This window comes from Harmonia axyridis, chromosome 3, assembly GCF_914767665.1.
Source record: "Harmonia axyridis chromosome 3, icHarAxyr1.1, whole genome shotgun sequence".
Classification (NCBI taxonomy): domain Eukaryota; kingdom Metazoa; phylum Arthropoda; class Insecta; order Coleoptera; family Coccinellidae; genus Harmonia; species Harmonia axyridis.
In genome coordinates, this window is record NC_059503.1 from 52,100,157 (window position 1) to 52,116,153 (window position 15,997).

General features: G+C 37.5%; 1 protein-coding gene across 1 annotated transcript in view; it reads left to right on the forward strand.

The window, feature by feature from the left end:
* The window catches only part of LOC123674636 (somatomedin-B and thrombospondin type-1 domain-containing protein), a 315,169-nt gene that overhangs the window by 259,237 nt on the left and 39,935 nt on the right, over window positions 1–15,997 (forward strand). Inside the window, exon 3 of the mRNA XM_045609573.1 lies at window positions 12,833–12,956. Coding sequence (XP_045465529.1) covers window positions 12,833–12,956 — 124 coding nt within the window. The remainder of the gene's footprint in view (window positions 1–12,832; window positions 12,957–15,997) is intronic.

Here is a 15,997-nt window from a genome sequence, read left to right on the forward strand (position 1 = left end):
TGATTTTCTTATTTATATTAGATTGCCTCCGTCAAGTAGACTACTTTGACCTTCATTATTTGTAGTATTAGTGACCATCAAAAGATAAAATTGAATTCTCGGAAATTGTTATTTCAATTGTGAATGATGATTTGCATATCTATTGCACAGAAGAGTAAGAAAGAAGATTTATGAATTTACCTGTTGAGATTGCCACTTCTGTATTTACCAGCGTAACTAACCAATTAGCCTACGACATCCTCAAATGCCAGTAAGTGCAATTAATAACAATTAAACAAAATGTTTATTTTTAATAGGTTTATACTATATTTACTAATTTTATGAAAAATTTTCTGTTAATTTTTCTTTTGGGGCAATAAACATTATTCTATTCTATTTACAAGTTATCAGTTTGTGAATCAGTTAAGTTTTTTCAACACCGGTGAAAAAATGGCATAAAAAAATGAAAAAATCCCGAATAGTCTTTATGCTTATTTAACTATTTCATTATTCAACTCATTTATTTAATTGTACAGTTTTTGATGATTTATTTTTATTTTAGTAGGTTCTTATATTTTCTCAGTTGAAATTGTATTTCCAATAAGAGGTTACATTTTTAAAAGTCCGCTATCTAGACAGCTATTACTTCTGAAGCTGTCATCTTTCGACAATTGACAAGTTGAACTACGGCAATACTAAAAATATACATACATAAATACGTTTTAACAACGTAAAGAAATTGTTGCAATCACTAACAAGTTACAAGTTAAAAAGTTACAGTTTGCAAAACTGTAGCCATTTTGGGTAGTCGTGAAGCACCTTCTAGTGAAACTTGTGAAAAATTAGAGCTGTTGGGACAGGTTAATGATGTGAAGAATGAAACCGAGCTCGTCGCTCAATAACAACTGAGAATATCGCTGATGTAGCGCGTAGTCTACAATTTTACACCGTAATTGGAAGACATAAATCTGGAGGAAGTTTATTTTCAACATGATTCCTGAAAAAAGATAGAATTCGTGAAATTATTAGTTATAATATCACAAGAACCTAGATAATATTCGATTATACACCGATACACGAGACGTAGTTCCCGAAATATCACGAGAGCGCAGCTCGAGTGGTTTTTCGCAAACTACGTCGAGTGAAGAGATTCGTAAAATCTAAATATATCGTTTATGCTCGAGTGGTATTCGTATAACCAAAGTGCTGCATTTTGATAATTCAATCACATTTCACTGAGTTTTACTTTTTTTTTGCCGATCGTCCAACATTGTTACTATGGAAATGATCCCAATATGACAGGATACCAAAACGATTATATCACGTCGTCAAGGGTATATGCAATTATCAATACGACGTCACTATGGAAAATTATGGACTCTATTGGTTCATCAGAACATGAGTTATATAATTCAGAATATACTCCAGCAAATGCGACTTGGTCATGGAGAATCTAATGAAAAGGATATTATGTTGCTGCAACCGTAGCCGTGGTGGCCATTTGGCTGATATCGTTAATGACGTACTTTATTATTTACAATGAAATGAACATCCTTCGATTTCCCTTTGAATCTACTCGTTTATTTTCAATCAAAATGATTAATATCGAACAACCCTTCATATGTAAATAATAACTGTGACTTTCAGAAGGATTGTATCATCAGAAACCCTCAGTTGAACGAACCATCAACAATGACATCATAATATATCACATAAACTATGTGAGTAGAATGGCCTACTTAAGCCTGACACATCTGTGTATTCTACAAATGATCAACACGACAATAATCGTAAGTAATTGCACAAGTGCATCAAAATTACCGATAATTTTGCATGACAGCGTGTTGTCATAAAAACTGCATGAGTTCATTTTCATTTTTGGAGAAAGAGCCCGACACCGAAGGTGGAGGGCTCTTTCTCCAAAAATGAAAATGACCGAATGCAGTTTTTCAAGGAAAACACACTGGAATGCGAAATTATCCGGTCATTTTGATGCACGAGTGTAATTCGGGGGAATATTTCCCGAATAAACTGTTACATCACTTGTCAAACTGATGTAGAATGGAATTGTCATAGATTCGAACTGTGTAAGATGCATAGAAACTATGCATCTATGAACAGAACAATTATCGCAGTGCAGTTTCGCTTCCTACAATGCAATTATCGCTGTAATTTTCGATAATTGTTCTCCAGATACATAGAATTTTTGACAGGAGGGAAATATTTTATCAAATCTCGCTGAGAAACTCTGCGCAATTATCCTTCAAACCAAACGGCATCCCTATCCAATTTTCTCCTATGGAAAACAAAAACAAAATCTCCTTTTGTACCGCCGCTTTTCATCCCTAAGCACCCCCTGGAATCTTTATTCATTCCTTTTCAACTTGAAATTACCGGTTTGAGTCACCCCGCCCGATTTAATCAAATATGGTAACGAGTTCGCGCAAAATATTTGATCGTCTTATATTCGCGAGAAAATTTCGAAAGGCACCCCCCACTCGGATCCCAAGTTATATAGTTCTCTTTCATGAATTTTGTATCACCTCGAAAGATACACGCGAATGTGAAGTTTGAGAAAGCGTTGTTTCATTCTTGGTTTGCGAAGGGAGGGGGAAGTTGTGAAACTGTTCGGGGGATGATTTGTGGAGTTTCCTCTTTAATTAACTAGAAGAGTAGACTGAAAACCGACTTTCTCCACGCGAGGGCGTATACAGGGTGACTCAACAGCTACGTCGTTCATTGACTCTTATTTGAAAGGTAGATAGAGTAGAGTCCACTTGAGCGATAGTATTTTGATTGGGTGCGGGCGAGCGTAGGGGTCCCGCAGGGTAGTATTTTGGGTCCCCTTCTATTCTCCATTTATATTTCTTCTGTTATGGAAATCATTAAATGTAAATACCGTCTCTTCGCTGATGATTTGCAGCTTTATTTGCACACTACAGTGGAGAATTTATCGAGTTGTGTTCTATCGATCAATGAGGATTTAGCACTTTTATCCCAAGTGGCCTAAAATTGGGGTGTATTACTGAATCCTGCTAAAACTCAACCAATAATAATTGGCACCCGTATGTCTCTGAATAAGATAAATCCACAGGGCCATGAAGTTGTCGTCATTGAGAGTAAAATTCCATATTCTCGCAGCGTGAGAGATCTTGGTATGACGATCGATGAATTTTTGTCATGGGATGCTCAGGTTTCTTCTGTTCACGGAAGGTTTTATCGCACTATACACCAGTTACGCCTCCTAAAGTACTTTCTTTCTCTTGCAATAAGAAAGTCCCTATTTTATTCATTGTTACTGCCCATAATTGACGATGCGGTTGTGGCCTATATGGGACAGCAGCTCAGCAAGTTCGAGCGATTGCAGAACGCCGGCATAAGATCAGTGTATGGTTTAAGAAAGTTCGATCATGTTAGAAATTTTCGTCAGGAACTCAAATTGTTTATAATAAAGTAACACCGTTATTGGCGTCTGTTATTATTGGGCTTCAAGGTTATGAGAACTCGTGAGCCTAAATATCTCTACGAGGGTCTTCGGGGTCTGGGTGGTGAATTTTATAATACTAGAGCCCATTCCAATAGTGCTCTCAGGATACCAGCATATTGGACAAGTATTATGTCTAATAATTTCTCGTTGAGGTTCTCCCAGCTTTGAAATCGTATTCTTCATTTTATCACTCAAGGTGTTATTTTTGTCATTATTTAGGATTGTTCTTAAGAAGTCCTTACTTACTAACGAACTTTGGTATAAAAATGAGGTCTTCTGGAAGAAATTCCGAGCTTGATAAAACTTCTACAGGTTTTGCGAGGGTGTTGTTGGATGACGCTGTCAAGTTATCCAACACAAGAACCCTGTGCTAACTTGAGAAGGGACGAAGAATCCCAACTTATTTGGAGCTTTTTTTCGTTTTGTTCTTATGATTTTTACTTAATTAGTTTTCAACCAAAACGTTTATAATTCAAAATTGTAGATGATTGATTCCCCATAATTTTGGTTACAGAAACTTTTTTCTAAACCTTATATCAACCGAGATGCAGCCAATCAAAATTAAAGGAATTTTCTCAAAATGTCAAAAATTGGCACACAAAACAAAGGTTTGGACCCGCTAGCTATCAATTACCAGCCGTTTTATGGTAATTAGAGTAATTAGTCATCAATATCGACATATTGAAACATAGGGAGGTGGAGGGGGGAGGAAGCTTTGACTAAGAGCCTATGTTTATGTGAAGAGCAGATATTTCAATGTTATCGTGACATGTTATACCTTACTGCAAATTCCATCAACCCATCATTATTTTGAACGTTAATAATCAAATCAACTAGGTAAAATCAATGAATAATAACTAAGAATTAATTAAAAATGATAATGTTCGGGTTCTTCGGCCCTCCTCAAGTTGACTGCAGTATTTTTTTGCAGGGAGCAGTTGTTTAGAAACAGTAAAATAATTTTCAAATCAATTGCGTTCTTTTGACAGTATCTAAGTCGTTCGAGTCTCTTTTAATACCTATCTCATCAGACACTTCTCATCAGTGGTATTTCGGTGTGCCTTGTGTAAAAACGACCCCACCCACAGCTCCACGACTCGAAGTATCACCCTCTTTCAAAGTATCGTCCTAAAGAGGGAATTAACTAAGATAATAAATAACTCACGTTCGAACAGAACTCGTCATGCTATTCTTGTAAGTACGCTTCTAAATAGTGTTAGGCCGTGGGGCCTAGACTTTAAGACCCTACTGAACCGTGGAAGATTAGACTCGACATATTTGTCACGATATTTATTTTCAGACATTTCTAAATAGTCTAGAGGTGTTCTCTGGCAGCACGCCTTGAGAGTGTTTCGGATTTATCACCCAAATGAGGCAAGACGTAATCAACTTCCATTACGGCGGTATCTTCGGGATGAGTGTAGTCGTGCCTTCAGCTGGTTATTCGTAGTTACGTTCGTAGTTGGAATGATTAATGGGAATGTTTCAGTTGATACAGGTTGGAATTGTACGAAACACCATTTGTCGAGTGCTTTCCCGAAAATGTTCTTCTTGATTCATGGCGATGGAAACCATTCATCTGGAAATTATTGGTTCACATTTTAGTGCGGAATGTTCCAAATTCTTGGGTTTTTTGAGGGATTTCTCGGTTATCAGCGAAAATAAAGCTATGCAGTTTTTTCGTGACGATGATACTTGTTGATGAGTTCAAAAATAAGTCAATGTTTCAGCTGCTATAGTTTTTGTGCTACAAAGTAATTTTCAAATGTTGCCATTTTTAAACGTCGAACACAGTGGAACATATTGAAATACATAGTTGAAATGGGTATCAGTATATTTAGATGAGTCAAGGAAGAAACCAGTGGCGGATCCATATTTTTTTGGTGATATTGGTATTACTTACCATTTTGCTAATGGAACACCCTATATATTTTTTTCACTTTCATGATTAGATGATATTTATTATTATTTCACTGAATCGGAGGGTTTGAGCTCTGTAAGCATGCCAGGAAGTACAATCAAATTGAAATCGATGCTGTTAACGAAACCGACGATATCCTTAGGAGCCTTGGCTATTACTTCGTGAATATCCAGAACTGACTTTCCCATATGTGTGGTTCTTAGGCCAGTCAGCTCCAAGCAAAACACACTATGTGTTCTAACATACTATCTGTTTCTACCTCCTTTCCACAGATCCTGCAGATCTCATCTACTGACTTACCCATGCGGTACAACAGGCATTAGCACCGACAGTGTCCGGTCAACAGTCCCACCATTATCCGAATCTCAGCTCGTGGTTGCTTCAGGAGCTTTCTGGTATAGGTCGATGAAAGACCACAAATTCCTCTACTACAAATTTCTACCCGGAGTATTCCTCCAGAATGTTTTCCTATTGTTCCTCTCTCATTGTTGGACCGCTATCTTGTATTGGTACTGTCCAAGCCCACAGAAGAGCTCAGGACCAATAGGTGTCAACCTTGATACCCTTTATACAAGTTCATCGGCTTCTTTATTTCCTTCAATACCAAAATGCCTTGTTACCCATAATAGCTAGAGTTGCTTTATTGTTTCTGGCCAGTTGCTGCATGATATAACGGCACTCCCATGTCAGTGGAGACCCCAGGCTATATGATTGCAGGGACCTCACTTCCCAGGGATCTAGAGATCCTCGTTGTAAGGCCATACACCCAAAACCTGTACCTTTTTCTGATTTTGATCTATCGGTATACCATATGGAGGACTTTTTGTCCAAGTGATTTACTGAGTTTATTATTATACACGGTTGTCAATGACCGTTTCAAAGGATGCTTCGAAATCGAAGATAGTTGGCATCACATTGTCGTTGGCACGAAATCGTGGAGGAAAAACTACTCTTATCAATGAAACTTCAAATTAATTGAAATGAGATATGATGAAATGGTGAAAGTTTGCCAGGAGTTTCGAGTCTAATTTTTTCAGTATCTCCATGTGTCCAATCCAGTTTTCCGGACAGAGATTCCCATTACTGGATATTATTGCTTCCAGCAGACTTTATTCGCTCACATGTAGATTTAAAGGAGGTTGACCGAGTATGACTTCAAGCGCTGCTTTGGGAGTTGTGTGTATAGCTCTAGTGAGTTTAATACAGGCCAGCCTCTGCAATTTCTGCAGCCAACTGCATGTGGTGACCTTTTCGGTTTTGTCCACCACGCTAGAGACGCATAGGTGACAATGGGGCGTACCACTGCTGTGAATAATCACAGTACCATATCCGGTTTCATGCCACGTATCTTTCCAAAGAGTCTTTTGCAAGCCTACATAGCCAATATGATTAGATGATTGTTGTCTATAGTTTGACAGTAGAGAATGTCAAACTAGGTTGGCGTTTTTTGTCCAGTTAGGTTTGTCAACTCATGAATCGTTTTACGTTAGAACCACGCTTTCAATTGTAGAAATTTATTTCAAAAAGAATAAATCTGTTCGTGAAGTTCATAGAGCCCTTCGTCCATTTTACAGTCAATATAATCGGCCTAGTGAGCAAGCTATTCACGCAGTTGTAGATCGTTTTAGCACTAATTTTACTTATCTCTTCTCAGAACCATTAACAATACGAATAAATGTGCGTAACGAAGAAAATATTGCGGCTGCAACGCGAAGTGTTGGAAAGACGCCGAAATATCGATACGTCGCCGTTCTTAACCTGTTGGCCTTTACCCTTCGACTACATGTATAATTTTACGTGAGGATCTTAGCCTACGTTCCCATAAAATACAGCTCGTGCAAGGATCGAATCCTAATAGGAATAATTCGAAACAAGCCGAAGATAAGCCTTCTTACCGAAGAATTCTATTCAGTGATTAAGTTCATTTCTCGTCAAATGGCTTCGTCAATAAGAAAAACTGCCGTATATGGAACAAAGATAATTCTCAAGCCATCAACAAGTCACTACTGAATCCATTGAAATTGACTGGTGTGGTTTACACGCTGGCGTCCTTATGGGTCCTTATTTCTTTCGAAATAAGGGAGGAGCTTCGGTTACGCTGAATGGCAAGCGCTATCGAACTATGTTTTTTTTGTTCCCGAAAATTAATCAGCTACACATCTACGAATTTTTTTACTAACAAGACCACGCGATATCAGTTCATTGCAGAATCAATTTGGTCAAATTGGATGCTACATTATTTCCAGAAGTGATCCTGTTAACTGTACCTTCTCCTTTCGTTCGTGCCAGTAATGGAGAGACGTTAATCTCAATTACTTTTATGGTCGTATGTTGAGTCGTCGATTTATAGTAAAAAATTAAATGATCAAAGGAATATGTAATGAGTAAAGGAATATGTCGCCGCGAATATTCCAGAAATCATAATATTCAGAAAATGAATTCCATGAAATTATCTAACAGATTCTAATAAAAAATATATAAATTCCTGTGTCTTGTAATATTATTCTTCCCAAGCTCTTGAAAAACACCCATTATTTCCGGTGACGAGATATAAGTAGTCAATATTTATATATTGCAAAATTTGAAAGTCACCCTAACTATATCTCAAAAGTTATAACAGCTGAAGCAAATCTATTTGTGATTTCTTGAGTTCCCTCAACTAGAAAAACAGTGTCCCTAAAACAGCATCGGTCTTTCTTTTTTCACCTAAAATCAAAAAACTTCGCCAAACCTTAAAATTTCAATCGAACATTGAAAGAGGCAGAATAAAGCGGCAGACTTCGTCAGCTTCCATCTTACTTGTTCTTTTAACTTATACACTCGTAATCAACTGCATAATAAACTTTTTCTTTCTCTTCCGTGTATATTCAATATCAAAAATCAATTTGAGATTAATAATTTCACCATATTTTGCCAATGGAAATCTACACCAAGACTCCAATTACTTTCGAGGTGAAAATTGCTCAGATGAGAATGATGAAAATGGGAGCAAGGGTGATCTTTCTTTCTTCTTCTCTATGGAAAAGTGAGGGAATCGTCCTTTTGTTGACTATGAATGACAGGCCATTATATAATGGTCTGAAAAGGCATTTAATCCTCTTGCAAGTTCCATCAAATTTTTTCATTATGAAATGGCGTTTTTATGAGCATCCTTTGAATTCGATATAATGACACTGGAAAAAAAATCTGGAGACTGATGAATTATTCAATCGAAACAGCTATATGAGGTTGCCTAGTAGCCTGGTTTATTCTTTGTTCGAATCGAATCTCTATGCACAGAAGAATATTTTTCATTTATAAATATTTGTTTTATTTATAAATACAATTTCCATAGGACCTAAGAAATCATTTATCTTTTGAATGATTTGTGGAAATGAATTCATACCGAATGATTTTCATTTCAACCACTGTTTTATTTATCTCTTGGTCATCTTACATTTGTTTCCTCTTCTGTAACATAATCATCAAAATTTTATCCGAGAGAAGTACTTCGAAGATTGAGCTATATGATCAAAATTATCCTCAAGGAATACATCTCATTTCTAAAGAATTTTCCAATAAGATGTCTCATTTTGATATTGAAAAACCGTATTCTTTGAGAGAAATCACTGGATGTTCATTTCATTTTGCAGGAAAAGGTATGCTATGAAAGATGGAAAACGATATTAGCCAAATGGTCACTACGGCTACGGTAGCAGAACCATATCATCCTTCTCATGATATTATCCATGACCAATTCGCACATTTGCGGCTGCATGTCCATGATTACTTTATGAACTCAATTTTTGAGGTCTTGAATCGATTGTAAAGAATTGGTATAGATCTTATCTTCAACGCGCCAGAAAAAAATGTCTGAATATGTAAATTACAAGATCTCAGTGGCCAATTGTGATCACATCTTTGAGAAATAACAAGGTCAGGTAACTTTCCTTGCAAAATTGTCATTGTTTCGTTGCTTGTCAACAACTACATCAATATCTTTCAATTCCGGCTATGAAAAATCATTAATCATAGCTTGTTTCCGCCGTCTTGCAATAGATGACTATTGCGGTAAGTGGTAGTCCAAATAAATAAATCGTAGATGTCATACAATAAGCTCAGTTATTCGTAAACACAACGCCATCTTAATATTAGTCGATTTGTGTCTGCATCATGAATTTATTCTCGATAAAACAGCTTACGAGACAAATTCTCGTCATTTGCGGGAGGTTTTAATTTTCTGCTTTAATATGAAGAAATTCACGGCCGAGGCTTAGCAGAAGGGATTTCTGCATTCCATTGTTACTGGAGACGAAAAATGAGTTCATTACGATAATCCCAAGCTCAGAAAATCAAGGGGATATCCCGGCCATGCTTCCACGTAGACGGCAAAACCGAATATTCACAGTGCCAAGATCATTTTCATTATTTGGTGGGACCAGCTGGGTGTTGTGCATTATGAGTTTTTAAAACCGACTGAAACAATCACAAGCGATCGTGATCGAATGCAATTCATGCGTTTGAGCCAAGCATTAAAGGACAAACGGCCGCAATACAACGAGAGACATGATAAAATTATTTTACAGCGTGACAATGCTCGACACCATGTTGCGAAAGTGGTCATGACATAGTTGGAAATGTTGAAATGGAGAGTCCTACCCCACCCGTCGTATTCTTCAGACGTTGCTCGGACTATCACTTGTTTCGATTAATGACACATGGCTTGGCCGACCAGCACTTCCGGTGTTACGAAAAGGTAAAAAATTGGAACTATTCGTGGATCGTTTCAAAAGATGACTAGTTTTTTCAATGCATTGTACGCTGCTCGAAAGATGGGAGGAAGTAGAGGTCAGAGGTTGACAATACTTTGAATCATAAATATATAATCAATAAATGTATAATTTCGGAAGAAACGGACGGAAGTAAAGTTGTATGCTTATGTACAGTCACCGCAGTACACTAGCCTCATTTTCGCATAAATGAAGTTCAATCACAACACCAACCCACAAGTGCACCGAATAGTTGAGGATGGAGAGGGTTTTCAACAATCATTCTTGGATTTTCCGAGTCCTAAATGCAAGAATTCTGCTCCATCGAGGTGAAAATGGGTCTCATTAATGAAGATGATTTTTCGATAAAAATCTCGATCATTTTGATGCATTTCAAGGACACAATCAGCGAAGATACAACGTTGCTGTGTTAATTGAAGATTAAAAGCCTTATAAGAACTAAATATTTATGCAAAATACGATGTTATGTCGTTTATGGAATGCCTTACTTTCAAGATCGATGAGGAATCGACAAACCTAGGTTTTCGACAACGATACTGACTATAGAGACAATACACATCACTTTTCCTAAATGCTCAAATTTTTGCACCAGTTTCAGTATTGTCCACCGATGAACCAAATATGCTTTAATTTTGCCATATGTGATTTCAAAATTTACACCATTTTGAATTTTAATGCATTGTTGAAACGTTTATGGTTTCATTTATAGTAATGAGTTAGTTTATACTTGTCAAATGTCAAAAAATGACTGCCTCCAAAAGTGGCAGCTGTCCAGATATCAGGCTATTCAAAACGAAAACTTTCATTGGAAAACTAAAACAGTACTAGTTACTTCACTGCGAATCATCTACATCTTTCACAAATGCAAGCTTTCCTTTCATAACGGTAAAACTATTCAATTGAATAATTATTTTTTGCTAGAAATTATCTGCATCAATATAATTCACTTTACTCTCCATTGAAATATATCTCCTCAACAATACTCAATCTATTCTTTTTTTATTCTCTTAAAATATCGCATGTCTCTTTTCCGATTATAATGCAGAAATCCTCCTGGGAGATTTTCATAATAACATCCGGCAGAATTCTCCATGCCGAACCTACTGAGATCGGTTCACCGTGAAGGCCTAATTTGATTTATTGCATGGAACTGTGGCATTATTTGATCCAAGCCGCGGCACAAATCGGATAACGTTAGATGGCGCTGCAATAATAACATCACCGATATGGGAATTCCTCATGGGGCGCGGTGGTGGATACGTTCAGAAGGCGATCAACCTGGATTATCTACGGGAGACGTGATTTGCCGTTAGTTCGCTACCACGTGACTACGATTGATGACGTTTCGAATCGAATGTGTAAGGCGGAAAGGAGTGGGATGTAGGGAGATTAGATTATAAGAATATTACAAGGTTTTTTGAAAATTCAGTATTTTATTTCAAATAATTGTGAGATCTAATTTTTCCATATGTATAAGACTTGATTTAAATCATACAATGGACACAAAATGAATTAAATTTCGAAATAAATGAAATATTTTATAATATGAGTCCCCTCAAAAATATGAAGCCGAAAACTCCATACCTTTGAAACGGATGACATTTTTAAAAAACCGTTAACGGTATGTTTTTCGACAAATCTGCGGCTAAAAACTGCGTAGAAAAATGAAGGTTGTCTCATTTAAAACACAACAATTCAACTCTACATCACTTAAACGGTAATCAATTTCTACGATCTGTTATGAGGATCATATAATCAATAAAAATTACTGAAAAAAACTTTTCAGAATATCAAGAACAGAAACCAAGATATAGCGAAATATTTGAAACACCCATTTTGCAAGATCGCCCTCTAACCCGAGAACGAAAAGATATGTCTCCTTGTTTCTGAATACTTCCCATGACTTTCAGGCGTTTTGAAATGGCTTGATGCATCACTCCCAATGATTCTGCCAATTGTTGTTGCGTTTGACACGAGTCTTGATCAAGTAATGCCTCCATTTCTGCATCCTCGAAAACCTTCTCCCTTCCAACACCATGCTGGTCTTTGACGTCAAAATCACCGTTCTTGAAGCGTTGAAACCATTTTTGACACGTTCTTTCACCAAAAGCAGCCTCACCATAGGTATTTGAGAACATTCGATGAGCCTCAGCCGCAGATTTCGTCATATTAGAGCAGAAAATTAAACCTACCGCAAATGACGAAAAATTTACTCGTAAGCTGACATGTTTGATCGAGAATAACAGTATGATGCATAGACAAATCGACTAATATTTCGATGGTGTTATGTGTACCCATGCTTATTGTGAGACATCTACGATTTATTTATTTCGACTACACTTAATAGTCCTCGAGATGCTTTCTGTGAGCATCTAATTTGGGACACTCTGACACAACCTTCACATCTTTAGGCACATTCGTTTGCTTAAATGCCAGAATAGTGGTAAACTTTAGATACTCCTACTTATCTATGTAGTGGAATGAGATATATCCTCCTTCTGAGTGGATGAAAATCCATTACAAATCGTTCTTCTTCCTTCTTCCATATAGTTTTGAAACCTGTTCTCCGTGAATGATGTCCCAATTTGATTCGTTAAATATCACTCTATCTCTTCATTGGACGGCCGATACTCCTCCTAATTGATTGTTCATTAACAACATCTTTTTTTTTTTCAGAGATAGCCATGTTACTACCTGGTACACTATCGCATAGTAGAGTCGCCAACGCCACGTCGGATATAAGGAAAAACTTGAGGCTCAGAGATCCAGAAAGATATCCTCAGTATGATCCAGAGAAGACGTGAGTAATTATTATATTATTATATACACACATCGTCAGAAGTCTTGCCCCCCTTATGTTTTTCGAGAGATAAACAAATGAGATGAATATTTTAATCTATTTCAACTTGGTTTGTTACTGTTTGCTTTTTGCAGGATGAGACAAAATAGGAAAAATGTGACAAAATATAAATTTATCGATTATTTATTTTTTATTAATTATAGTTATTCCACAACTCAATCCATATTCAATAGTTTGTATTAACATTTTCTACTTTCAATCAACTCCCCAATACGCCTAGACATCCCACTAACCAAGTCATTAAGAAAATTGTCAGGCATGTCGTTCCTGAAGGGTTAAACTCTATTCCTGAAATGTTAATGGTGAATTTTGGCAATCGGATATTGCTCTCCCCTAGGTAATTCTATAAGTGCTCAATTGGATGCGTATCTGGTTAGACTGCTGGCCAGTTCAGTCTCTGGATATTGTTCTCTTAAAGAATGTTTTGAACCCTTCAGTGGGGCGTTATCATCCTGGTACATGAGATTATCCCCAAATTCATTTCGTAGAGAAACAATGATTGGTTCAATGATGTGTTCTACGTAGATGACACCAGTTATTATTCGTTCAACGATGATAAGAGGGGTACGGCAACTGAACATTATATCTCCCAAGCCATTTATCAATCCACCTTGGAAGGCTTCCAAGGCGAAATTGAGTCACTCCAGTCTGCCTGGACCTCTGCAAACCCTTTCTCGCCGACTATCACTTTGTAAACAGAATCGTGACTTGTCCGAAAAAAGTACATTGCAAAATTGTGGTAATAGCCAGTCTCAGTGGTGTTCTACCCATTGCCTACAGTAGGTCTAAGTGATAGCCGAGGTTATCTTGCTCTTAAATTTGTCTCCTAATAGTACTGATTGCGACTACTCTTCTATAGGTATTCAAAAAATGACTAAGAAGGGCTGCTACAGATCACGTTCGATTCCTTCGAGTAAAATTTGCGATATAATGGTCTTCCCTTGCAGATCTTACTCTTTACTCTGGGTCCACCAGGCACCGGTCTCCGGGCAACGCTTCTAGGAAAAGTGCCACTATGCTCCTTACTGAAGGTTCTAAAAAGCTCCTTGATATGAGGCTACTATTCTTGCTCGGTCAAACTGAGAAATTGGATGTTCTGACATTTTCCACGTCATATTCTCAATATAACAACTATCGTTATTCGCTAAAAACTGATTAACTTCGAACACACTTGTAATCTCCCGAATAAGAAATATTTTTCGCTGGTTTATTGTTTTCATTTAAGTGATAAGATAGTGGATTCCACGAACAAAAATTGTCAGTTTACTACGAAAGTGATTGTAACGTCTGTGAGATAAATATAAGAAAATAGTTTCACGGCGTGCAGACAAATTTTCAATTCTGAAAAAAGTTCCTCCCCGGGCGGGTAGAGCGACGGACTAGTGATTCGGGGGTTGCGGGTTCGAATCCCGCCCCGGGAGGTACTTTTTCCAGAATTGAAAATTTGTCTGCAAGCAGTAAAACTATTTTCTTGTATTGTCATTTTACATTCAACAAGTTGAGAGTTGTTAAGGAAAGCCAAGGCTTCTGACGATGTGTGTATTGTATATTATTCCTTTGACAATGAAAAATCTGGTGAATTTCAATCATTGAAAGAATCAGCTAAAATGTTCAAGAGGATTAAACTACAAACTTCGTTGAGATTTTATCCATTCCCTTAATTTTTCCGGGTTGTATATTTACTCAAGAGAAGCTGAGCTGCACGCCTCGTTTCATCTGAAAAATTCATACGGCATATATTTCAATCAGACAACCATATTCCCGAAAATACCAACGGTATTCGACATATCGTCGTCAAACTCCCTCAAGTAGATATGTAACGCCCAGATGAATCTTTTATTACGCCCGTGGAGGGAAACCGGAAACTTCTTCCGATCCCTCATCCGAGCGTGGCAAACGCTTCAGCGGGAAGAACTTTACGGCTGGCATTATTCCCGATTTTATCGAACAGCCCGATACCCCAACAAAAGAGATGTTTCTCGATCGTGCACGTCGTCGCGGGCGTTAACCGTTCATTTCTCTCCGTAGATAGGAGGCCGGGAAATCGGGCGTGAGATCATGCCGGGCGGAATATTAGATGAATTTCGGGATGGGAATTCGAGAAATTCCTGGCCGAGGTAATAAGCCAATTTTTCACTCAGAAAAGGGGGGCTATGTAATAGCGAACGTTTTTAATTCGGTAGGCCCTGAAGATGGAGCGGGCGTTAACGGATTCGACTTTAAGAGCTGATATTATTAGGAGATGATTTTATTTGAAAGTGAATGTTGAAGAGCAGAACGTCTTTATTATGATTCCTATGAATTTCGTCTTCAATCAACGTGGGTTTAATTTTTTTTTAAATTTAATCAAGGGGGTTCCGTTCCACTGCGACCTAATGGTCTATTGTGCCCCCAATCAGAGCTATTCTAGCTATAGCGTGATCTATAGCTCGCCTTCCAGTTCCAGAATTCAAATGAATTCCCGTATCTGAGATGGCTTCAAGGAGGCTACTTCCTCACTTCTATAGGTTTCTTGTCCAAAGCAGATTTTGCGTTGGCTATTGTTGGTGAGGCATTCCGTCACCAGGTCATTTGGAGTTTCCTCCTCCTCCCTACAGAGAGGAGTCTCCTAAGACGACAATGCCCTGTGAGGTGTTTTATATTCTTGCCTAGATTCAGACACTTCTTGGATCTCGCAGTGTCGAAGTTTCGAAAAAACCTTATTGGAATGATTTAACCCAGGAAGAATCAAACAGAGTGTGATTAAATTCTACATTGGAAATTTAATTCAACTTATAATATTAGGTGTACAACTTTGTTTCCTCCATTTTGCAATAGATGGCTGTAGCGATAAGTGGTAATCTAAATAAAGAGATCGTAGATGTCATACCATAAGTTAGGTATTCATCAACTCGATGCCATCGACATATTAGTCGATTTGCATCATAAAGTTATTAAACATGTCAGCTTACTTGCCAAATTTTCGTCATTTACAGGAGGTT